This window comes from Eumetopias jubatus, unplaced genomic scaffold (assembly GCF_037043125.1).
Source record: "Eumetopias jubatus isolate StellerSeaLion01/CBP00866 unplaced genomic scaffold, mEumJub1_p1.0 scaffold_13, whole genome shotgun sequence".
NCBI classification, from domain to species: domain Eukaryota; kingdom Metazoa; phylum Chordata; class Mammalia; order Carnivora; family Otariidae; genus Eumetopias; species Eumetopias jubatus.
In genome coordinates, this window is record NW_028274819.1 from 36,928,540 (window position 1) to 36,955,254 (window position 26,715).

Genomic DNA, 26,715 nt, shown 5'->3' on the forward strand with positions numbered 1-26,715 from the left:
TGATGGATAGATTGATGGCATAGATTGCAGTATGGTTTCACAGATATACACTTATCTCCAAACTCATCAACCTGTATACATTAAATATGTACAGCATTTTGTATGTCACCCAATAAACTGGTTAAAAAAAACAAGAATAAAGAAATGGAGCAACCCAGAATCTCAATTTCAAAATAATTGGGGGGAAAAAAACCCCACAAAACTTGAAATGATCCTTCCCCATGAAATTGACCAGGCCATTATAATTCTCTGTCATTAAAATTAAGATTTTAATTTTTTTTTATATACTATGGCAAGGGGCAATTTATGCCAGACTTGAAGGTGAAGGAATGGGGATTTCTAAAGGGATTATGTCACTGGGTAGCATGTCTCCTCCTTTGATGACTCTGTCATAGTTAAAAAGTCTGGTTCAGCCAGATTCCTAATCACAGTGTTCCAGTAATAAAAAGTGTAATTACAAAAAATAAAATAAATCCAGGGAACAGGCAAATAACACAAACTAAACAAGAGGATAATGACATCTCATGGCTAATTCTGCAGATGGTGCAACTCCTTCTCTTTACCTGCATATCACGGCTTTCAGGATCATGATGCTGATTTGATTCCTATATTTAGATTATTAAAACTACAAAATGGAATCTGGCACTTTAGAATATTCTAGCAGTATAAATAAACAACTGAACAAAAAGTGTTCTGCCTAATCTGTTAAGTAGGAACCATCCATGTTTCTAACATTTCATGGCAACTGCTCATTTGTTGAGATTTTACTTTGTGTGTTTTCCTTCCCCCGTATTTTTAATTTCCCCCTTTTTAGGGGCTATCTGTAGAGTCCAAAGGATATCTATTCCTCTGACTCAAGGTTGTTTGCCCAAGACTGGGTGGCTTGGCAGAGTCCTAGAAGCAACTGATACATTTGTCTTGCTCCCTCATAGAACCCAGGACGGTGATGGCTCTGTAGGGGAGTGGGGTCCAAAGGAAGAGTTGGACACTACAAGCTGAAACTACGTCCCAGCAGTAGACTTGAGTGGACAGAGGACTAGGGGACCCTCTCCCAAGGCCTTCACACAGTATCTGGAGCAGTATGGGAGAGAATAGGGAAAACTCCAAACATCTCAAATTGGCTCTTTCACTTTGAGTGGAGTCTCAGTCATATTTAATTTGAATTTTTTTTTAATTAAAGAATCTTCCTCGTACACGCTTAGTGTGGTAAAGTAAAATTTATACCTGACATACAATTTGTTGAGATTATGTTGGCTATCATGTTTTATGGAACTTGGAGTTACTTCTGATTGCAGGTTAACTTTCCATTGGATCAAAAACAAAAACAAAAACAAACAAAAAACCCAGGTCTATTCGCTGGCAGCAAGCTTTCTACCTATTGCTGTAATTTGCTGATGTGTGCACCTTGTATCTTCTTTACCCTGATTATCTTTATAAATTTCTCTTTGAGAACTTTCACCCAGAGCTAGCTCTCCCTTTATCTCATTGGCTCATCTGATCTGTATCCTAAAAGTGTACTCAGATCTTGATGAAAAAAACATCTAATTAATTCTTAATTTAATTTTGAATCAAGACTTCTTCAACCACTTACATCCTCGTTTCTAATTCTTTCAGCTTCACAGAACTGTCAGAAGATCTTTTTGGTCATTTGCAAGATAATGAAAGATAAGATATGAAACCAAAGCAAGTCAGCTGAGGTAATAAAGTCCCTTTCTCTATTTAGCTATGATTGTGACTTTTACAATTACTTCTTTTTTCCTAGAAGAAAATGATTCCATACATATTTTCACCTATGAAGGATAATATTCGATGCCTTTCTCTAATCAAAATACGGAGAATAATTGAAAAACTATCTCCCCACTTAGAAGTAGAAGCTAAAAGACCTGAGAGATGGGATGTTGAAGGAGAGAAAATGAGAAAAAAGGAACAACAGAGGAGACAGGTATTAAAATTATTAAATTTTAATAAATTCATTAAATATTAGATGATTTTAGGGATTATATTAAGAATTAATAATTATTATAAAGAATAAACAGGGAGAGAGGAGGTGAAGGAGTTGGGAGAGAGAGACATAACAGGAATAGACTTTAGTGGAAAGAGTAATAGTCACACACAACTTCATGTACAAGACCTTCCCCTACCCCCCAAGAAAAGGATGGAGGGAAAATGTATTGGACGAGAGGATATGCTTTTAGTAAATGCTTATTAGACGTAGTGGCTTTGACACGATCGTGGGGCTAGGAATATTGGTAGCATGCTTTTAGTTTGAACAACTGCTCTTGAGATGTTTGTACTGATTATATTTGAAAGAGTAGCTTCTCAATACCCAGGTTAAATTAACAACGCAAAGCCAGGAAGCTCCTCAGTTGCTTCAATGCTGAGATGGCCCACATCTTAACATAGTGGCAGCAGTTTGACCTACCTGGCTGCAATCCGGCCAAGCTCTAGCAAACAGAGACATACTTCTCTGGGTTGCTTGTGGAGGACTGAAAGACAAGACAGAGGTGGACACCTTTATAATAGAAGGGATTGTAAAACAGCTCAATCGTGAACAGGCTTGCCAATGACCTCTCATCCCTCATGCTTCCCATAAATGATCTAGTCTTCGTTCTCACACTCACAGAAACCATCCCATCCCATGGTACACTTAGCTCTACTGAAGTCTTAACGCAGTTTTCAAAACTCTCTGCCTAACCTCCCTTCTCAAAGTCATGAGTCTCAGAAAATCTCACCCTGAGTAAATCTCATCCTGAAAATGTTTCTCTTTTATTAGGTAGTATTAGTAAGTCAATCTTGGAAATATATGTAGTTGTCATTATGATATAAATAGTTGATATTTAAAAATACATAGCACACAGAAGACTATGGAGCAAGAAGGGACTCTTAAAAATCCTGAGTCTATCTTCACCAGTGATTTCAGCGAAATAATACAATGAATAAGGATAAAAATGCCATTGTTATCCTCCAAGTAGTGACATCAATGAGACTCTGAAACTTGATGTCCTCTCCTAATCAAGTCTGATTAAATGATACTTTAGAAAGATATACTTTCAACTGAATGGATTTGTAAATATGTATCAATATATACCAACAGCTAACTTTGCCCATAAAATGAGCAAATTAGAAGACTGTTCTTTGTATTGATCAGATTCTAATATAATCTGATTACTTAATAAATCTTGCTTTACGAATTGCTTTGGACACATTCAGTAATGCTGACAAATCATACTTGCATATGTTGAGCCTACCAAAAGTGTATGTCCTGCTTATATTGCTCTCTTTTTAAAAAGATTAGAGAATTTTAAAAATATTGTTATATACTGCACCTAATAAAGCCAATAGATATTGAAAAAATATAATGTACTGAGAATGGTCTTTACATAGACAATATCTTGATAAAAGAAAATACTAGCCTATTGATAGCTTATTGATAAATTTTAAGAAAAAGAGTAATATTGTTTTAATTCTTAAACACAGAATTTTGTAATAATTCTATTTCCCAACATTATTCTATTCCTTTAACTTTAATATCTAATTCTTTCACTCCACAGATTATGGTAGTGGTAATATTTGGTCCACAGACATCAGAATGAAATTTATTAGGAGTTTGTGGTGAATAGAAAGAAAACATTTACTTGGATTGTAAAAGTATATAATTGGCTTTAAACAGACACAATTTTATTATCTTGTTATAAAATGTCACCTTTGAAGCTCACAAACTAACTTCTATTCCCCTCAACAATGTTCATTAAAATAGAATTATGGAAAATCTCAATTACAAAATATTTCAATTCTTGGTAACATAAAGTTTAGCTTTAGCTGACCCTGAGTGAATTCCCTTAATCAGGAAGCCTAAAGTTATTTCTAATTAAACAATCTAAAAATAAGGATAGTTAATAACTCCAATTTCAAATGCACCAGTGGTTGACTCTGGCTAGAATGATACAAACTTCACAACTTCATTAAATCAACTTCAGTGCAATATAATATATGGACCGTAATATCACATGGGCATCAATTTCAAAAAGAGAACAATCACAAACATCACCAAACAGAAGCAAACAAATGAAAATCAATCTTTCTGTCTAGATAATCAATTCTTTCCGAGTCAGGCTTTAAAAAAAATCCTATCCATGGAACAAAATAATAAACAGGAGTTTTTGAGTGGAAAAAGGAATATATAGAAACTGAGGAGAGGAAGATTTTTTTAGGCCCTGTTAATACCCTCATCCTCAGTGAAAGCTATGCAAAGCAAGTGGCTACAGCTCCTAAAGACGTGGACACAATCTCATGTACTTCCTGATAGAAACAGTGTCAAATTGTAAAAATTACTAGTGAACTGACCCAATTGTGTCAATGTGCAGTCAAGAACCAATTATAAAAATACCTGACCCAGCTATAATGATTCCTTAACCAACTCGTTATACACAGTTTGAGGCCTATATAAGCATTGGAATAGATACATTTTATGGAAAATAAAATTCATCCTGAAGGAAAACAATAATGTGGCTAATAAAGATAATGTGATATGTGAGACACATTACTATTGTGTGCTTCTTTGCTTCTTCAATTGAGCTATCAACTTAAAACAGCTTTGGCATGCCCAAACTCAAACACTGAATCTACCATGGACTCATTAGAAAATCATTTTTGGCAAACTAAAAAGTAACAGCATGATTCTTCATTTTATATCCTTAAAAGAACAAGCCTATAAAATTTAAGACAAATTAACCTCTCCCTCAGCATCATTTCTTAGGAAAAACTAGTAGAATGGTTATTTTACTTCCCAAAATTCTTGGAAATGTTATTTTTCATAAAGGAAAAAACTTGCCTCAAAAAACACCCCCGTGTTATTGTTTCACATATTAATGGCTTTTCAAATAGCAGGTATATTATGCCTGGCCTGTGATGACCAAAAAACCCTACAAAAAAAACAAAACAAAACAGAAAAGCCATGTCTGATGACTAGTGAGCAATGAGTGAGATGAAGTTGTAGATGTGCATAATTTAGCACAAAACAGTAATTACTCACTAAGTAATACATCTCAAAAATCGAGGATGATGACAATCATCTGGTGATGATAGTGGTTTTGACAATGAACAAACTAAATAAAGACTAACATCTTACCTGGTGTCTTGAGAAAATGCAAATGATGTCAATGTTTATTTAATTGTAAAAACAAATACTCTTGCTTATGGCTATACAATTAAATTCAAGAGTCTTTAAATAGTATCTAAATTTGCCAAAGAGGTGACTTTGTTTGGTTTTTGCACTCAAGCAAGTTTTTAAAGTAAGTTAATAGAATATAGTGGCCATGGGATTCAAACCACAAAGATCTGGGTGTGAGTATCAACTCCAAGGCTTACTGGCTGCATTATCTTGGGAGGTTATTCAATAAAATCTCATTTTTCTGTGGAAAAACAAAAGTGTATACCTTGCAATACTTTGGTGAGGATCAAAGTAATATTTATTGTTATTTTAGCTCAGTGTGTGGCACATAGGAAAGGCTCCCCCAATGCTAGCTTTATTATTTCTTAAAATTTTTGTTATTATAAATTATTTGTTTAAAGATTGTCTTCATTTGGCTTAGTCAACAATAATTCACTTATTTTTTTTTCTAAAAACATTTTTTTGTGTGTGCACCGATCAGGTATCAGTCACTATGCTAAGCACTGTAAAAACTTATAAAAAAATTACTATTGGTATAATATATATAATTTAAAGTGGTCCTATTATAATGACTATATATTGAATATTTTATCATTTATATTATATCAGAGACCACTAATTATAAATCAATCTAAGTCAAATGTCAGTTTAAGTAGGTCAGTTTTGTCAGCATATACAGGAATATAAAGCAGATAATCCTGTAGCTATTACAAGTTTGTGCTAAGTATAAAGCTTGAGTAAAATGTGTCATTTTGTGAAACAGCAAACACCTTATCATTATATTATCTTCCTCTGAGAATAAAATTTAGATGAGTCCATTTTTAGTAAATTACCCAAGTTGATTATGTATCATATATTTTGGAAGATCAAATAATCGAGTGCTAGCTAGTCTTTGTCAGGATGATTAAAAAGACAACTTTTAGCATATTGCATTTGAACGAAAGCTTTTGTATTGAGTCATAAGGATACTCATCTTAAACAAATCATTGTAATGATTCATCTTTGCAAAAAAACAATAAAGCTTCTACTTACACTAAAGTTTACAGGAGAAAACATTTTTTTCACTCTATCACTGAAACGTTCATATGGTTTTTTGCTTTGCGTTAGAAGAAGGGACCACTATTGCTTTCTTTCCTCTAAAAAATTCTTTTTAAAACAAATAAAAAGCTCTCCAGTCAATGGTAATTATCATGCAAAAAGTTTTATCACTGGATTTAAAAAAAATAATCAAAACCATCTCAAAGAAAAGCATAATGCAGAACACCTCTGGGAAAAGTAACAGAGATCCCTATTCAAAAAAATTGTGGCAAGAGACTCAGGCATATAACCTAGATTCTATAAAAATCTCATGGGCATCAAATGTCAAATGGAGTGCTGCTAGCTCCAGGAATAGAAAATGAGGTCTTCCACTAAAGCAAAGGGTAGAGTTTCAATGTCACAGAATCTGCAAGGATAAAATGCATTCAACCATAAATGTATAGTTTAGCTAAATATATTAAGTTTTAACACATGGGCAAAGAAATGGAAGCATGAAAAATTGTGTTGTCTATTTGGTGTCTATACAATAAAGACTATAATATTCACACTGGTTTTGAAGGAAACTGGTTTTTAGATTTATATTTAGGAAGGAAACTTGAAAAAAATACATTTTGGCTGAATATCATTTAATTGTGAAAATATCATAAATGAACATTGTCCACCTTCCCAGAATAGAGAATAACAAGTTCTAATACTCAGAAAGAGTGGTATGATAGAAAATACAATAAACTAGAAGTCAGAAGGAGGCTCCAAGCTCAGGGGTTAGAGCACTGGTCTTGTAGAAGTCAGAAGGATTGGGTTCTAGTTTAGGCTGCATAATTTTTTCATCTCTCAAACAGGAGTCTTGCCTTCTACTTGCTCTTCCTTATGAGGTGATTTTACAGTTAAAAGCACTTGGTACATATGGCAAGCACTCAATAAAGGTTACTCCCTTGCTTCTTAAGTGGGGTCCACAGACCAGCAGCATTGGCATCAGCTGGGAGCTGGATAAAAATACAAATTATTGGGTCCCACACCAGACTTATTGATCAGAACCTACATTTAAACAAGCTCTCCAGGTGATGGGTATGCACTTTAATTTTGGAGAAGCACTGTATTAACCAATGCTGTGTATTATAACAAATGATAGTTATAATTCCTCTGTTTTGCTAGAAACATTCAAATGTGCTTTGATATATATATACACACACATATATATATAATCTACAAATGTTTCAGATAACAGTGATGACAATGATGAATTAAAGGAAAATAATTCATGCTTTGGATTAGCCCTTTATATGTATTATGGGCATTTCTCTCCTGCCAGGATTAATAAAGTACAAAAGATGCTTCCCAAAAAGTGAAGGGTTAGTAACAAACTGTTCCCTATATCATGTCACTCCTGGTAAGACCCACGCAGAAACCGTTGAGTTTAAAGATAAGAGGCAATTAGGAGTAGCACAGCAATTTAAATGCCTTAAAATGATCTCAGGGAGCCTAAAGAGAAGAAAAGGCTAAGAATTTCACCAGCTCATGAATGCTGAGTTTGTGTGAATCCAGATTTCTCAGAATCACTATTTACATTTAGAATAGGCTATAACATCCATATATTCATACAAACCAGGATAATTCATTCATAATCTCATCACTATGGACGATATATAGAATAAAGCCTAGTTAATTGCCTTTGCGACTAAGTTGAGAAATGTCCTAGAACTAGTATTGCCCTTCCTTTCTTCAGTATCCAAACCTTATGTGAAATATGTGAAATTAATTGATTAAGTCACTAACCTTCAGAACAGCAATAAGAGGCAAGAATCTTTTCTAATTTGGTCTACATTTATGTTCTATTTTTCCCCCTACTTGAAATAATCATATGAACTTCTAAAATTAATCAAACAGAGCATCACTTTCTATAACAGAGGGGCATGATCTCTGGAGGTAAATGGAGCGGAATTCAAATTCCAGCTGGGCTGTTGAGAAGTGTACATGGGGCAAGTTATTTAATTCTTCTGTTTCCAGCATTCTCATTTATAAAACGTTGGTTGTTGGAGGAGTAGATATGGTAACATGTGTCCTACTTAGCTACCAGTGTGGAGCACATGGTTATTATTACTGAATATTGTGTAACAAAAACGTGATTCTGGGAAAGCTAGAAAGCCATTCACTTCCCTAATTCAACCCTGACTCCACTGAGTCTTGATATAATTCTCATTCCAGGGAGACATTTAGTTCTCTCAATCAGATTCTGTACTGTTTTCTCTTACATTTGCTCTGGCATAGGGCAAATAGCTAAATTTGGAGAGAATATCTGAATTCAAAAGTAAAAAAGGGAATTGAGATGCTAATCAAGTAAGTATAAGAACAGGTGTTAAAAAATGAAAAGTCTAAAATAAATTGTCCCTGGCAAAGAAACTGAATATAAATAACCCAAGTGCTGAATGAGTATCTTGAAATTGTTGCCCTATACTGATAAAAGTAATTATAGCTTTTTTCCCACAGAAATACTCTTAGAGCCCTCAATACAGACAAGAGATGACTTATCAAACACTGGAAGGTAGACAAAGATTCTTTTCCTGATGTAACAGGTGACTTTAAAGTATAAAATGGAAAACAATGTTTACAAATCCACACATAATCCTTTTTAATTTTCTGCAGCAACATCAAACTAATACTGCAGATAGATCTGTGCTTGACCAGTGTTCAAGAAAACAAAGGATTTTGTAAAACTGCTCATCAGAGTCATGCATCAACAGAAGACAGTGCCACACAGCAAAAAACAAACACAGAAAATAAAAACAAAGAACAAATCACACACATTTGCATGCTAGCACAGCAGATAGCAAACCCTTTTCTTGTTGAGTAGATTCTTTCTCTGAGAAATAGATGAAGAATAGTCACTGGCCTCCAAATCCTACAATCATCCAATAACATAATGATATTGACACAATTACAGCAAACAAAAATTATGCATTTTTAAAGTATTGCCCCCATTCTTTTCCCCCCCCCATCTTCCAGCTCACCAGAATGCATACAAATTAAGCAACATAAACAAGACTCTCGGAAAAATAATGATACTTGACAATTTCTAAATTAGTATACTAAAGTAAATTACAAATAATAAATCCCCTACACAAGAATATCACTAATTGAAGGAAATAGTTTCTTACTTAAAATATCTTAGAAAAATTCATATAAGAGCACAAATTTTAGGATTCATAACTTAAAACTTTTTAAGATTGAGAATAAATCATAGACTTTTGGTCTTAATTTAAATGATAAAAATGAGCCATATCAAAATATTCAGCATTATGATAGAAAAGGTTATTAAAGTATTTAACCTTGGAAAAAATATTACATTTAGGGGGAATATCAATACATTCTATTAACTTTTATGCCTCTGTCAAACTGAAAACAGAAATGCTTTCACACCTAGAAATCTTCTAAATATTTTTTCTTTACTCCACCATTAGAAGTAAAGTTCACTTCTTTTTAAAATAATTATTGGGAGGATATTTTGTCTTTAGGCTGATAAACTATACACTATTAAGTTCAAGGAAACATTCATGTTCATCGTTTTAACCTGAAGCACAATCCTAAATATTTTTAAGGAATCCAATGAAATCAATTATGAGACATGAAAAAATCCAATCTCCTCTAGTCACTGACCTATATATCAACCTGATTTGGAACAGTGGGGGTTATAGCTGAGCATGTATAGACCCATAGTGTTAAAGCATGTTCCACAGAGCACACAAAGATCTATATAGGTCATCTGTTTGTATAGCCGTGTAAAAGTCTATAATCACTTGAAATGTCAGTTTAACCTCAATAATACAAAATTGCCATTATAATTCTCAATGTGTAAAATTTTATGGCAACAAATAATGCTCTACGCAAACTGGTTCAAATTGTATCTTAATATAAATATAAGCATATATTTAATATATATTAATATATTTTATATGTAAGTAAATATAAATATATAAATAATATATAAAATATAAATTAAAATGTTCAAATTGTATCTTAATATAAATAAAATTAATTGTTCATCCTTCAGATTACATGCCATACTTGTTTACTCTCTAATTTTGTTAATAGGTAACTGAAAAAGAAAATGATATCATTTACAACATAATTACTATTTATCTTTCCTTCAAATTCTGAATATATTTTATTGTTATTTACTAGATATGAATGGGTGACCTCATGTTCATAGCATATTGTATGTTTCCTATATTCTTAAAAAGTCTCAAGAATATTATTTTTGGTTGGTATCTATGGATGATGACTCTAGTTGGTTTAAGATATCACTAACTGTCACAGATTCCATTCATTTCCATTTGTTTTACTATTACAAAAAACATTTCAGTGAACATTCTGGTGCCTACCTCTACTTATTTCCTTTGGATAAACTTTTAGAAGTATACCAATTTGACAAAAGAACATAAACACTTGTGAAGTCTTTGATATATAATGTCAAATTGCCCTCTAAAGAAGGCATACCAATTTCTAGTTTTCTTCAGCAATGTATAGATCCTATTTTTCTACATACTCAACACTAAATGTATAATTTTCTCAATCTTTGCTAATTTTTCATAGTTTTTATTTGCATTTACCTTATTGCTAAGCTGTCCAACATTTTTATATCTTTATTAGATTTTTTTTCATTTAAATTCAATTAGCCAACATAGAGTACATCCTTCTGTTCCAGATGCAGAGCTCAATAATTCATCAGTTGCGTATAACACCCAGTGCTCACCACATCACGTGCCCTCCTAGATTTTTATGTCTTCTATGACGAGGCTGTTCATGACCTTTGTTCATTTTTCTCTTGACTGTTTTTTGAAACACTATTCAAGATATAGTGAATTTATGATCTGAGAATTGACATTTCACAGAGGAAAAATTACCAAGAATTTCATTGAAGATAAGCTACAGGTTATACTCTGTATGTGATGCTGTTGTGTGGCATCGAAAATTATCTGTCAAGAATCAAAAAGGCAAGAAACATGAGGGAAGCATATGGGATAAGCTGCTATCCATGCTCCCCAGTTCATCCCCAGCATACCTTCCCGACCACGGAGCTTTCTTGTCATTAGCTGTTGTGGAAAGAGAACAGATCGAGCGAGTTGTGAAGCAAGATCCCCTTGCAAATAACTGCCCAAAAAAACTCCGCAACAGAGGGTAGCATATCAGTTGCCACAAAGATAAGAACGCTTTATGCAGGCAAAGACCTTTGAACAGCTAAAGACAGAAGCCTCTTGATACACACTCAGGACAGTGATCTACTTTATCATTCATTCAAACAGATTTTCCCCCTTCATCAGGGCATCTTTTCATTTTATTTGCTATTCAAAACACTGGGACACAAAGGATGCACTTCATCTTGTGTGCTACTGAAATGAAATCTTGAGGCAGGAAAAAAAACAAAAACCCTTGCCCTAAATTCCCTTTCAAAAGTGAAGTGTGAAAAGACATCAAGCAGGGTACACTGTGTTATTGTTGCAAGAAAGTCAATTCTACAATACAGAGACCAAGGCCATCAGCCGTGGCTTAATCACTTCCTTACCCACAGTGAATCATAAGAAAAATCCAAGAAGAAAGGGTTCCACTTGGGGAAATGGAATTTCTCATTGTCCTTCCTCTTGATTATCATTAACATATATGGGCACAGCTGTTTCCTTTCTCCGAATAATCCTGAAGTCAATGCTGTAATATTGGCTCCCTTCTTCTCTCTCCATGGGGCGTATTATACCTCACCTCATGTCCTATTCTGAGCAGCAGAAATTTCAAATTTGTCTTTTCATTGAGCAGCAAACCAGAAAGCCTAACTATCTGCTTTCGTTTGGTGCTGAGAGGATTAAAAATTACTTGAAAACTTGGTTTCATTGCAAGTTATAAGCTAAGTTATAATATAGAAGGTAATCAAAATGAAAGATGTTTGAACAAAATAGTAGCTATTATGTATAAATTATCTGGGACTTTCTTTTTATAAAGTCAAGTTTTTTTTCAAACAGAGTGAAGAACTAGGCCATCTCAAAATTCATCTTGACATAATTTTATATTCTGCAGAGTATGTATTTATATACCAGGGCCATTATTATACAGTTACTTTAGGCTTTATTGTTTCAAGATAAAATGTATTACTTATCTGAATGGGGTTTTAAAAAGCCATCCAAGCTTCTCGGTTTCCAACTGAAAGTTTTATTAGTTCAACTAACAAAAGAACTCAGAGGCAGGGTGGAAATTGAGACAAGGTATTCCCACTGACAGCTTCTAGTCATCCACCTTGGCCCATGGTAGTCACTGAAAAAGATGCTTCTTATTTTTTTCCTTTTTCAAATTTTTATTTAAATTCTAGTTAGTTAATATATAATGTAATATTGGTTTCAGGAGTAGAATTTAGTGATTATCACTTACATATAACTCCCAGTACTCCACAAAAGTGCCCTCCTTAATGCCCATCATCTACTTAGCCCATCCCCCACCCACATCTTGTTCTCTGTGGTTAAAAGTCTCTTAGGCTTCCCTCTCTCTTTTTTTCCCCTTTCCCCTATGTTCATCTGTTTGGTTTCTTAAAAGATGCTTCTTAAATGAAAACCTGTTTGATAAATTCACAAACAATAGGGCAGTTTCCCCATGAGGCAGTTCCTTAAGCAATGCAGGGGCACTTGAGAACTTTAAATCATGATGTTTTTGGTCCACACATGAAAAGTATACTCCTTGTGAGTAAGATCTGAATTTATTTATTGTTCATTCATTTATTCATTTGATCTTTCAAAGATATTTTTTGCAAATAATTCCATGACACTCCCTTCCTATAATTCTTCACTCGACAGTTTCCTAGACACCTGAAAGTTAAAATCTATTTGTAAAATTGCCATCGGACTGAAATAGGGCTATATCCATACACACACATCTGCCCCCAAGTTTGGTTTACTTTAATGTGAGGAAATAGTAAGAGCAATCAAAGTCCATTTCTATAACGATCACTGGAGGAGCACACTATTGTACATAGTAGGCTCCTGAGAAATTACTCTTTATTTTTTCCTTCAGGTATAAAATGTTCTCCTAGTCTAAATTCACATAATTTTCTTCTCTGTTGAGAGAATTCTCAGAAATCTGATGGCAATCTTTCCCATATCACATTCACTCCTCTTACTGCAAATACAAATTTCCATAGGCATATAAAATGGTAAGATTTTAGCTGTTACTGTCAATTTCCTAGGTTCAGCAGGGAAATGTTGTTTTGTGAGGCCTAGGGGCAAAGGGTATTCTGTGTGGAAGGCAATTTGTATGCTTGTTCTCTCTGATGGATGCTCAGCTTACTTTGATGCTAATATTTGGTATTATGTGATTTTTGTGGATTGATTTTTAAAGCCTCAGGCAAAAGAACCAAGGCTCCCCCCTCCTTTCTTCACTCAGTTCTATTTCATTAGAAGGGGGTTTTAATTCCAATACTCTCCATATGAGAGCTGTTCTGGGCAAAGCTGATACAGGAGGATTGAACATTTAACGGTAGCATATCAAGTAATGTCGAAACACTGAACAATGTCTGTTTTCTCCCAAGGAAATGCAATAGCTTGGTCTGTGGTCTGGACGTGGATTTGCCAAAATTCAATCATAAGGCAAAATAAGACAAGAACCCCACAATTATCTGGGTAGGTTTAGACACTAAGATACATATCTTTTATCATCTTCAATTATTCCAATCTCCTGCTTGCTTACTTGATTTTTAACTCACTAAAAATAGATAAATAAAAAAACTGTTTCAACAAAGATAGACTTTATAGGAAATGGTGTTTCAGCCTTTTGGTAGAGGTAAAAAACAATAGTGCCTTTATGGCTGGAGCATATATAGCTCTCTTTCTAGTCCAGGTTAGAGTCCGGTGGCAAAATGTAAGCCTCCATTTTCCAAATATCCCCCATTTTGGCATTGTATATACTTGATTTTAGCTTGGAATTGTGCTACTTATATTCCTACCTTTTCGTGCACAAAGTACCAACAGTAAAAGCCATGCATTTTCTACCTTCAAAGATTCATGTTTACAACAAACCTGCAATTGACAACAAACTTTGAAATTTTTTCAAGTTAACAATCTATGAAATGACATTACACAAAAAAAGGTTTGATAGTTAGACTAACAAAGATACATAATAATTTTATCAGCTAGAATTCTGAAGGAAATACATACCCAAACCTTCCGATTCAAATAGACACGTTTCATCTACCCCTAAATCTCGGCACCAGGATAAGAAATTTGCTGTATTGTCTCGGGCAAAAAAGGAGCCTGAGGGTGCAGTGGCTTTGCACGGAATCTTCTTCAAGGGCAGATTCTGAAAAACAAAGAAATCTCACTCTGGTGGAATATCCGGCAAAGTCATCACAGCGACCAATTAAATATATACTTATGTTTTCAACAAAATGTTTTGGAATGACTGCATATCAATAAATAGGTTATGAAGAGGTATAGAAAAGGAAGTAGAATGCACATGAAACTTAGTTGTCTTTAAGAAACTATAAAAAAAATCTGTGCATATAAACAAATCCTGGACTTTTTTTATTTTTATTTTTTTATTTTTTTTATTTTTTTAAAGATTTTATTTATTTATTTGAGAGAGAGAATGAGATAGAGAGAGAGCATGAAAGGGGAGAGGGTCAGAGGGAGAAGCAGACTCCCGGCTGAGCAGGGAGCCCGATGCGGGACTCGATCCCGGGACTCCAGGATCATGACCTGAGCCAAAGGCAGTCGCTTAACCAACTGAGCCACCAGGCGCCCCTGGACTTTTTTTTTTACCATCTTGTAGTAATACAAGCAAGTCCCTTCGCTGGCTCACATTGTCTTTTTTTCTTTCTCTTCTATTTTAGGTTTTCTTTTTTTTTTTTTTTGGCCTTATGTTCCATCCAAGTATTCTATCATTATTTCTCAAAAATTATTCATAAATGTATTTTCCATTTGTGAAAGAAGAATGAAACACAAATATGCTACATGAATATAAACAATATGTAACACACAAACCTGCATTCTTATATGCACACACATACATATCAATATATTATATTATTAATAATTTACATTATAATATAAAAATAATTCTGTTGTATTTCTGCTATCTGACCTTGACACATACTGACATTATGCATCATTTTTCTTATGGGATAAGAAAATGCTTAAGGGAAAAAAAAAAGAAAAGAAAATGCTTAAGGGATGCCTGGGTGGCTCAGTCTGTTAAGCGGTTGACTTTGGCTGAGGTCATGATTTCAGGGTCCTGAGATTGAGACCCTTGTAGGGCTGCCTGCTCAGGGGGGAGCCTGCTTCTCCCTCCGCCCCTCCTCCTGCTCATGCTCTCTCTCTCAAATAAATAAATAAATAAACACTTTAAAGAAAAGAAAATGCTTAAGATAAGATGGGTATGGGTGGGTATGAACCTGGACAGACTTTCTTATTAACAGTCTGCCATAAAATTTTAGCCAGGAAACCTCCACTGGCACCATACCAAGTGTTAGAGAGGTGTGTGGTCTTATTTTCTTTATTATAACATGACCAGTGTCCATGGCATTCCAGGGAAGTCACAGAATGCAATTCTCTGTGACATGAAAAACTGAACAATGGATTTGGATGATGTGGGCTACATAGAGCTTCATCTCAAAGAGAGAAAAGATCAAGGGAGAAACACTTTGTGATTTAAGTTCATAAATAGAATGTTTCCTTCATTCACTGGGAACCACAAATAAAAGCAAAATGTTGTTGATCAACTCATTTGCAAGAATGGTTATAAAAAATGAGATAGTAGCCTTAGAGGATTGGTGACGTTCTACTAACATCATACTATTACTAGAGTTCTTCACATCTGAGGATTTTATGGCCCGCATAACTAAAACATTCAGTTACTGCATCACTCAAAGTCTGTGTCTGTCCAGTCTCAAAGGTCCATCTCTTTCTTGCTGATTGAATTTAATTTAGAGGAGACATAATGAAGATTTTTGCATGAATACACAAATATTTATATAGTTATATATTTTAGGCATTACTGATATAAATATCATATATGAGGTTACTTGTGTAGCAATACCCCCTGAGCCATTTTGGTTAAGTAATAGTTTTCAAGGAAATTATTTTCTATATAAGTTGTAAAACCAATCATAAATAGCATAGTGTAATATCTCCTTTATAAAACATTTGCAAACATCACTCAGTATTTATTAAAATAAAAAAAATCCTTAAATCTAGCAATTCACTTCTAAGTATATATCCTAAAGATATAATAGGATTAGTGCTTAAAATATATCTGTATCTATATATTTGTTGCAACAGTAATTGAATAAGAAAATATAGAAATAAGAATATGCCAAAAGAGGGCTGGTGGAATAATACACAGTATACATACAATGGAACTCTATGCAATAATTTAAAAAGAGTAAGATAAATGTATATATGTTGAACCATACAGATGTTCAGTAGGTGCTCATAAGCATAAACAAATAATTTGCAAACAGATATGTATACCACAATTTCATTTTATGATCATGTGTATATGTGTATAAACACTATATATATACACACACACACACACACACACACACACACACACACGGCCATATGTAAGGTGAAATTGCATATAAATATGTTTTATTATAAATACAAATATTATACTCATTTTTATAATGTCAGTTTAGGGAAAATTTAAGAAGGACATGCACCAAATTGATAGCAATTACCTTTGAGGAAGGTGATTGATGCATAGTTTCATTTACTTCATTACATAATTCTAAAATAAGTAGGAAGATTTTATTTTATTTTTTTTAAATTTTATTTATTCATTTGAAAGAGAGAGAGACAGAGAGAGCACAAACAAGGGGAGAGGCAGAGGGAAAGGGAGAAGCAGACTCCCCGCAGAGCTGGGAGCCTAACATAGGGCTCCATTCCAGGACCTGGAAATCATGACTTGAGCCAAAGGCAGACGCTTAACCATCCAAGCCACCCAGGCACCCCAAGTAGGATTTTAAATGACTTTTACATCTTATCAATATTTTCAGATTAAATAATCAAAATTGGTAAATTGTGTCAGCCAAAACATAAAAGACGATTTGCTGGAAACAAAAATCTCCAAGAGATGGCTATAAAGCATTTTTATTATAAGACTAAAGCAAAGATCATCTCTAAGAAAAGAACATAAATAGATTCAAATACAAAGCCACATTAAGATTTGCCACCTCTATCCCTGAATAGAGAAAGAATAAAATGTGGAAAACCACTTAAGACCCAGGAATGAGTTTGCATAGAGGAAGTATAACTTAGAAATTATAAACTATTTGACAATGCTAAGGACACCTAAGGACATAAGGCTCAAGGCTTGTGTAACGGAAAGAAATACAATATCCATTTTGCACTTGAGAAGCTAGAGATTGATGTGACACTTAATCAACCAAGGGACATATTTTGAGAGAATACCCACAAGCAACAAGCCCTCAGAAATCAGTCAGCCTACTCTTTAAGAACTTAAAAGGACAAGCACTGAGCATAGAAGTGAAAACAACATTTTCCCCTACAAGGTTCTGGTCCTTACAAAGTCATTTACATAACATATACCTGAGAATAAGTATTTAAAATTGATTCCTATTCAAAGAGATGAAAGTTATTTTAGGACAAATAAAATGAAAGCTGGCTACTGATATTTCATAACTTGGGGATATTCAATGCAGAAGAATTCAATAGTAACAGCAATCAAACAAGGCAGTAGTAAAGTGATTTATGGGATATCTGTTTCTGTTCTGGACCTGTCTGATTTAGTGCTTCTATGTCATCTGAAGACTTAGGACACTGTAAACAATGTGAATGGTAGCTTCCAGTCCTCATCCAGATGAAATGTTTTACTTGGTGAAATTTTAAAAAGTCATCCTCATTAGTCCAGATGACTAACGAATTGAGCCCTCACACAGAGTACCTATTTATAAGTCATCACGCATAACCAGGTGTAAGGATCTCTGTGCAATGGCTAAGAGCAGTCACGTGCTTGTGGGATCTAATATTCTTCCTGGTTGAACACCGACTCCAAATCAAAGGTCTTTCCAGGGTTACTGTGCCATTTATAATGTCTTAGGGCATAAATTTGATTTCATTTGAATTAAAGAACAAATGATTCAATAATATCAGCACGCAATACCTTTGGAACTTAAAAGTATTTTTGACATCTTTTACGCAAAAGTGTTTATAAAGCTCTGAAAACCTTGGCGATTAGATCGCTTCCAGTTCTGTGATTTTTTTTAATAATTTTTTTTATTATGTTATGTTAATCACCATACATTACATCATTAGTTTTCGATGTAGTGTTCCATGATTCATTGTTTGCGTATAACACCCAGTGCTCCATTCAGTACGTGCCCTCTTTAATACCCATCACCAGCTAACCCATCCCCCCACCCCCCTCCCCTCTGTGATTTTTTTAATTGTTAATTTCTCTAGGTGCTCATGAAAATCCTAGGGGGGGGGGAAATAGCTCTGGATCTCTTCTTTAATATCACTAAATAAAAATAAAAACTGATAGATTGAATAACTATTTCCTTGCTGATTTCCTTGCCAAGGAAATCCTGAAGAAGAGTTTTAGAATAGAGAACTGCCTTAAGTACTGATGGCTGTGTACACTTGAAAGGCTGAAAATTGACCACAGATATGGAGAGGAAGACTTCTGATCTAAAGAACTGGAGATTCAAAAGGGAACTTCCCCACATGGCTCATCTGATATATCTTCCCTATTAGTTTTCCCTTTACTGCTCACCTGTTCAAACAATTCCTACAGCATTTAAATTATAGACCATCTTCAGTTATTTACTAAGTTTTTCCAGACAGTGCTGTTACACATTATGTCCTCAAAACCTGACTGAGGAATGCACGCATGAATGGTAAGACTTGACCCCTCAAACTAGATTGTAATCAACGTGGGGCAGGAGTAAATACTATACTAGAGTTTTCACATTCCCAGGGGACACATTTCCAGGGCCTTCAAAATTCACTAAATTCATAGCATAATTTATATATTAAATGATTTCCATAAATTAAGAAATGTATAACTGAAAAATTTAAGTGACAACTTTGAGCTATTTTTGAAAGTTACTGAATAGAGAATGATGACTTGAGAATAACCGCCAAGCTGAACTGAGATTGGGTAAAAATTTAGGTACATTTACTCGCAAGAGTCACACTGCTGTATCCCAGGCTCCATGATCTGGATTCCATATTTTGTGTTAGCAAAATGAGAAGTGACTACTAGTAAATCATCACATGGATGCACATTAATTTTTCTAATATCAAGAGTCTAATGTTTACCTTTTTTTCTCTCAGTGGGATTAACTCAGGATATGTATTCATGGCCCCCCAAATACTTATAGACTGGATGATTAATGTACAAAAGAATGGTTTTGTGCCTTCCCTTTCCCTTCAGGCAATAAGCAGGTTAGGTTGCAATAAGAAGAATTTAAATTTACTTCTAAAGGCTTTTAATTTACTCCATTATCTGCTGGGGCTTTGGAGTCCAATTCCCTGAGTTCACACTCAGCTATCTCACCTTCTTGGTTTGATATTTTGGGCAAATTAATGTTTCTGTGCCTCACTCTCCTAGTCAATGCGCATAGAAAACAATGCATCTCATCAGCTATGCGTGTGTGAATGTGAATTAAATAACATAATTCAAGTATAGAAGTAAGTGTTCCATACACGTTATTTATTATCCCTGTTATCAATGCACATAAAAATATGCTGAATTTACCTATGATTTCCTTCTTTCGTATTTTCTTGCAAATATTTTTGTTGTTGTTGTTGTTGTTATGAGTACCAGAACTCAGAAGATGACTGACAGACAATTTACTTCTATCTTCACCCTAAACTTGAACCTCACTTTTAGAATAGTTTTCCAATAGAACTTTCTGTGATGGTGGGAATGTTCTAGTAACCACTAGTGACACGGGGCTATTAAACACTTGAACTGTGGTGTGACTGGGGAACTAATTTGTAAATTTTACTTAATTTTAAAAAACTATGTGAGATGATGGATGTTTGCTGAACTTATTGTGGGATTCATTTCATAATATATGTGAATCGAACCATCATGCTGTATGCCTTAAACATATACAGTGACGTATGTCAAGTACTTCTCACTAAAATTGGGGAAAAATCCATTTAAAATTAAATAGCCACATGTGGCTTGTGGCCATCCTATTAGCACATGTGTAATAGGAAAAGGAAAGCCATTATTTGGGGTTTCCGTGTTCAATATTTGACCACTTGCCTAGTTTCCCTTGAACTAATACCATTCCCATGTCTTCCAACTACCCTCAAATCTAATAGTTCCCCTCAATATAGTTACTGGGACAAAACTATATTGGTCACTTGCAAAGAGTTTACTTATATGCTGCAGAGTTCAACCTGTGCATGTCCTAGTTAAGGTTGTGAGTGTTACAGCTTCAAAAGGGTGGTAGTGATTATTTATAGTACATATAGATCTATTTATAATCCTTATAATAGACTACACCTAGAGAACCAGGATCTTATTTTTCTTTAAGAATATTTATTTACTTATTTGACACACAGAGAGAGAGAGAGATACAGAGAGAGAGCACAAGCAGGGGGAGCAGGAAAGGGAGAAGCAGGCTCCCCGCTGAGCAGGGAGCCAGATGTGGGGCTCAATCACGGGACCCGGGATCACCAACTAAGCTGAAGGCAGACGCTTAACAGACTGAGCCACCCAGGTGCCCCCGAACAAGGATCTTATTTACCATTATACTGCCATAGCGTCAAATACAATGCAGTACTACACACAGCACTGACTTATTTTTTTCCTGAATCATATGGTGGGTGGCAAAGGAAGGAATTAACACTGTGAGTGTAAATCATGCCTTAGGTACACAAAACTTACTTTCATAGAGATTATCCTATTTAATTCTCAAAACATGATGCCCTGAATTAGGCAGGTGATAGTTTCTCTATTTTCCAAGACACAAAAAATGGAGCTCATACACAGTTTAAATCAAATCATTCAATTTCTTATACCCATACACGTCTAACTGTTCTTTGACAGCTCACCAATGCCTGGAAGTTAATATATCTCAGCAGTTGATTTATTCCCCCATTTTTGGGCCAGGTAACATTAAAATCGAGAATATGTACTCTCTTTCCCCTATTCAAAGTACAAAGAAAATTGAGAGAATGCCGTCTCCACTTTTCTACATGCAGTGAACTGAAAATTTAATACTAGCAGTTTAAATAATCCATTCTTCACAAAAGTTTGAGACAAACTACTCCCTTTGATTACATCGAATAGACATTTCAGATATAAAACAGAAGAGATACATAAAAGAAGATGTGGAAATTGCCAAGAACTAATATCTTTCTTCTTCCAAAGGGTATATAGAATGTACTGTTCAAATATGCAGACAATAAAGTCACTCTTTCCATTATGGAAAGAATGTTTCTATTTGCATCCCCTTGCTGCTTTTAGTTTCACTATATATTTTCCTGAAGAAAACCTCTCGATAAAATTATTTGAACATTCGTGGTATCAAGGTATCTAACTATAACTATCAAGTGGCTTTAGAAAGGATGAAAATGTATTCTTTAAGATCAAAATTATTAAAATGAAAAATAGGGGGGAAATTCTTTCTGGTACCACCGGCCTCTCCTGGGGATTCTGCAATAGGACCTCATGCCTCAGACAGAGTGAGATGCGATTTAGTATAGTAGCAGTTGAATTCACTGGATTGAATTCAAAATGGACCTCGCCCCTCCTTTCCTTCTCCAGATATATTCCACTCTAGAGAGAATGGGTCTTACAACAAAATTTAGTGTAATCTTCATAATCACATAAATTTTAAAAATATGAAAGAAGATTCTCATATCCAAATTCTGATATACCCAGTAAAATCATGAGGAAATCACTTGAATAATAATGATAGAAAAATATGTTAAGATTTTGAATCATCTGAAATTATCTCTGCCATATTGTAAAATGATGCTGGCAATGAAGTTCAAGCTCAGTGCTCAAACTTCAGGCTTAAAGGATGAGAAGGATAATGAAAAGTTACGATGTAAATGAGCTGAAAACTTACATGCACATGGATATTCATAGCATGCTTTATTATTTAAAGCATTTATTTATTTAAACATGCTTTATTCATAATTGCCAAAATGTGGAAAAAAGCAAGATGCCCTTCAATAGGTGAATGAAACTCTCATACATCCAGACAATGGAATACTATTCAGCACTAAAAAGAAATGAGCTATCAAGCTATAAAAGACATGCTGGAACCTTAAATGTATATTACTGAGTGAAAGAAGCCAATCTGAAAAGGCTATATATTACATGATTCCAACTATATGACATTCTAGAAAAGGTAAAGCTATAGAGACAGTAAAATAATTAAAGGTTAAGGAAAAGAGAGGGATGCATAGGAGATTCATCATGAGATTCATCACACGGGATTTTTAGGACGGTGAAACTACTCTGTATGATACTATAATGGTGGACATACATCATTATACATTTGCGAAAACCCATAGAATGCACAACCCCAAGAGTTAATCCTAATGTAACCATGGACTTCGAGTGATAATGATGTGTCAATGTAGGTTCATTATTTGTAACAAATGTACCATTCTGTTGTACTTCCTGCTCAATTGTGCTATGAACTTAAAACAGCTCTAAAAATTAAAATATATAAAAGCATTATTATGTTATTGATAGTTGTTTAAAAGCACCAAATGCTTTACAAAGGAGAAAAAAATATGCTGTTAAACAGAAAATGCATTCTTTCCATTTTTATGTACATTGTGCCTAATTTTACATATACACCCATAAGGGAATCATTATATAAATGCTACACTACTATGAAAAGCTTCTGTTCTCCCAACTAATTATTCACATATGACTACCCAGAGATTAGCTTCTTAAAAATTTCAAAAGTCTAGTCCTACACTTTAAAATTCAGTTAATTGCTATGGCTAATGATTTTAAATAGAAATCATTTAATCTGATTCAATTCAACCAATCATTATTAAATCACAACTCCATATCAGTTGTGATATTTGGCAGAGCAGACTGAAATACAAAAAAGATACGGCCAGGTTTCCTTTCAGGAGACCTTCACTGTTTTTGAGAAAAATACTTTAAAATCATCATTTCATATGGTGAGAAATACAATAGAAGTTTAAGTATTTAAACGAGTTAAAATTTAGCTCTTTGGGAAATTTCAGGGTGTGCATTTAACTTTGGGGAAGGGTTGACTGGACATCATTATAGGAAGGCCTTATATATGAGCAGCAATGTACAAAACTGAAGGATCTCAAATGCTCAACAGGCATAGAAAAGAAGGGCAGTACATTCTATAAAGTGAAACATCTGATGAGACCTGAACAAGCATTGGGCATTATGGATGAGTGTAGAATGCATGCAGAAGAGAAATGAGACCAGAAAAGTCAACTGGGCCAGAATCACAAAAGATATTTTATACCCAACAAGAATTACCAATATTATAATTCCAATCAGGGTTATAAAGGCCCAGAAGTGGCCAGGCAAATCAAATAAAAGAATGAAGTGGCTAGCTCCAGGGAACTATAAGGAGTTGTGGGGACTGTGGAAAACTGAAGAGCTCATGCCATGTCCAGGAGGGTCAGCCATATTTATTTAATTCTAAGTGGTTACCATAAAAAAATACAGTCTCAATGTTGTTAGACTTTCCATTTTCTTAGATTGAATTTAGAAATCCAGATATTTTCATGTGAAAATCCCTTGACTTTGAACAATTAAATGTGTAGACAGATGCATGTGGTTGCCTGCTTATAATCTCAGTGTTCCTACTGGGGAATAATGAAAAGATTTTAACAATTTAAACTAAGAAGGAATCCAACTATATGTGTCCTCTGGAAAAATAATTATGTCATGTCATTTGTTGTCAAGGGTGAATTGAAGGAATGAAGAAAAAATTGTAGATATTTCTATGGAAGTAAAAAAAAACAAAAAACAAGTGATTTCTTTTTGTTCTGCCACCTCCGTCTTCACAGCTGGAGTAGCAAGACTGCAAGAGTTAGGCTTCAATGGGAAGAAGAAAAACTTACTCTGTGAATATGAAATATTTCTCAGAGAAAGGGCTGTTGGATACCAGGCACAGTAGTCCCTCAGATTCTCAACAAAATTAATAGTAATTGTTAATTATTAATTAATTATAGTGGCTCAAACAAAATGATGATAATTTTTTTTAAGATTTTATTTACTTATTTGACAGAGAGAAACATAGCAAGAAAGGGAACACAAGCAGGGAGAGTGGGAGAGGGAGAAGCAGGCTCCCCCCTGAGCAGGGAGCCTGATGTGGGGCTGGATCCCAGGACTCTGTGATCATGACATGAGCAGAAGGCAGATGCTTAACCACTGAGCCACCCAGGCATCCCAAAATGATGATAGTTTTACATTCTTGAGAATATATGTTAGTTTTCTGCATTAAGGAAACAAGCAAGAAAATTCTTTTAAAATGGGTCTTGAATTTTTTTCCTTCCCCACAAAGATTTTGTACATTTTAAGATATAATAATTTATAATTATTAGCAGCAAATTCTGAGTTCAAAGAGGCACCGATTCTAATATTTTAGTTAAAACTACTTTTTGGTAGGCATGTGTAAAATATCCAACAAAGAAAAGCATTATCAGAAGTCCCAAGATTGTTTCCTGAATGGATTCCAGGAAACCCAATTTATTTTAGCAGCTAACATACTTCCAAACACCTTTTGAGCAAAGACTTTCTCTCTCTTTCATTTTGTTTTGGTAACCTCATTGCACTGCAGATTTGGGGCACACTGTAAGTGTTCATCAATAGGGATATCTCCCTAGACTCTCAGTAAATTTGAAAGGTGGGAATGTTAAACTAATAATAAATCAAAGAGGCAAGGCTTATGCCTTGAAATTACAACTGACCAGCAATAAGATGCAGTCAACAAGAACAGTTACTTGATCTATTTAACCCTTTGGAACTTCAGATCTATCATTCACAACATGTTTTGAGAATTAAATAAGATGTTTTGGAAAGTGCCTAATACCAATCCTAGATGATTGCTTATCTTCAATTAATGCTAATTTTTTCAAATACATGTCTACTTTTGGTCTATTTACAAAGAAGGCCCTGAGGAGAGCTGAAAAAATAGTTATAAGTTACATCGTCACATCTGCAATTACTGTAATAAGCCCACATGTATTTAGGGAAAAAAAATTTTAAAACAGATGCTCCACATTTGTATGGTGATTTAATTACAATTTGTTTTTAACCATCTTCTAATTTTTTTCAGTATTCTGCTGTGCGTTCATATCTGTTCTCCACACTCTAATTAATTAGAGTGGACTTTTCAAAAGGCAAATTTAGCTTCCCAGTGTTTTTAGGATAAAGACAAAGCTCCTTATAAGTTCAACTTCCACTGTTTGTATTAGTGTTGTTCCCACCTGCTAACCTAGCATCATGACTTCTCAGTCTCCCCTATTTGCCCACCAGCTTCTGCTCCCACTCTTGCATGCTCCCCATGCTCCCTCCCGCCACACAGCCCCGACATATAACGGTTCTCTCTGCCTTTCCCTTACCTCTTTGCCCAACTAAGTTTGCAAACTCACTTGCTTATATTTTTTTCTTGAGCAGAAATGTAAGGAGTGGTGTGAGACGGCACCCACAAGGTTACCTTTGGGTAACCATGGGAGTATACTGCATAGAAACCCATGATTTTTCCCCCAATCCTACTCTTCCCCTGCCTTTCCAGTTGTAAAATACAGCACCACCATTCATTTCTTTACATATGAAACCGTGGACCAATCTCCCTCACTTTTCCATCCAATTCATCACCAAATCCCACCAAGCCAACTAAAGGGGAGCAGATATGCCACCCCAACATATACCACTTTGGCATATTGATTATTTTGAATTAAAAGTACTTGAAAACAGCCAGAACAAAAAGGTTTGTCTCTCAGAAAGCAGGAGATAAATCTCTCATGTAAAATGTACCCTCCCTGTTACAGGAGGGTATATGGCATCCTTATCACCAGAGAATGGATATTTAAGGCCAAGAAGTCTGTATAAACAAACCTTATGCTTCTTTACTTCATCAATATACTACCCCAAGTCCAAACCCATTTGTCTTGTCAATTCTTCACAAATGTACTGTTTCTTTGTCTAAAATGTATAAAAGCTTCCTGCTTTGGTCCCTTCTTTGAGTCATATATTTTTATGGGACTCCCAAACATATGAAATTTAATTTGTTTTTTCTCCTATTAATCTGTCTTATGTCAGTTTAATTATTAGACAAGCCACAGAACTTAGAAAGGAAGAGAGGAAACATTTTCCATCTCTACCTCACTAAATTTTAATAGATCTCAAAAACATCTGCTTCTTTGTGGTACCACTGCTAGCATCTTGGGCTAATGGTCATTATCTCTCACCTGACCAGGGCAATAGCTTTCTAAGAGGGCTCCTCAACTTCCACATTCACCTCTCTATTCCAA

The 26,715-nt window shown here is 34.6% G+C and overlaps 1 protein-coding gene across 2 annotated transcripts in view; it reads right to left on the reverse strand.

Moving 5' to 3' along the window:
* The window catches only part of GAS2 (growth arrest specific 2), a 117,287-nt gene that overhangs the window by 64,140 nt on the left and 26,432 nt on the right, over nt 1-26,715 (reverse strand). For both annotated transcript variants that reach the window (XM_028117735.2, XM_088017797.1), the window contains exons 3-4: nt 14,392-14,533; nt 2,423-2,486 (exon numbers count right to left, since the gene is read on the reverse strand). In XM_028117735.2, the coding sequence (XP_027973536.1) occupies nt 2,423-2,486; nt 14,392-14,533 (206 nt within the window). The remainder of the gene's footprint in view (nt 1-2,422; nt 2,487-14,391; nt 14,534-26,715) is intronic.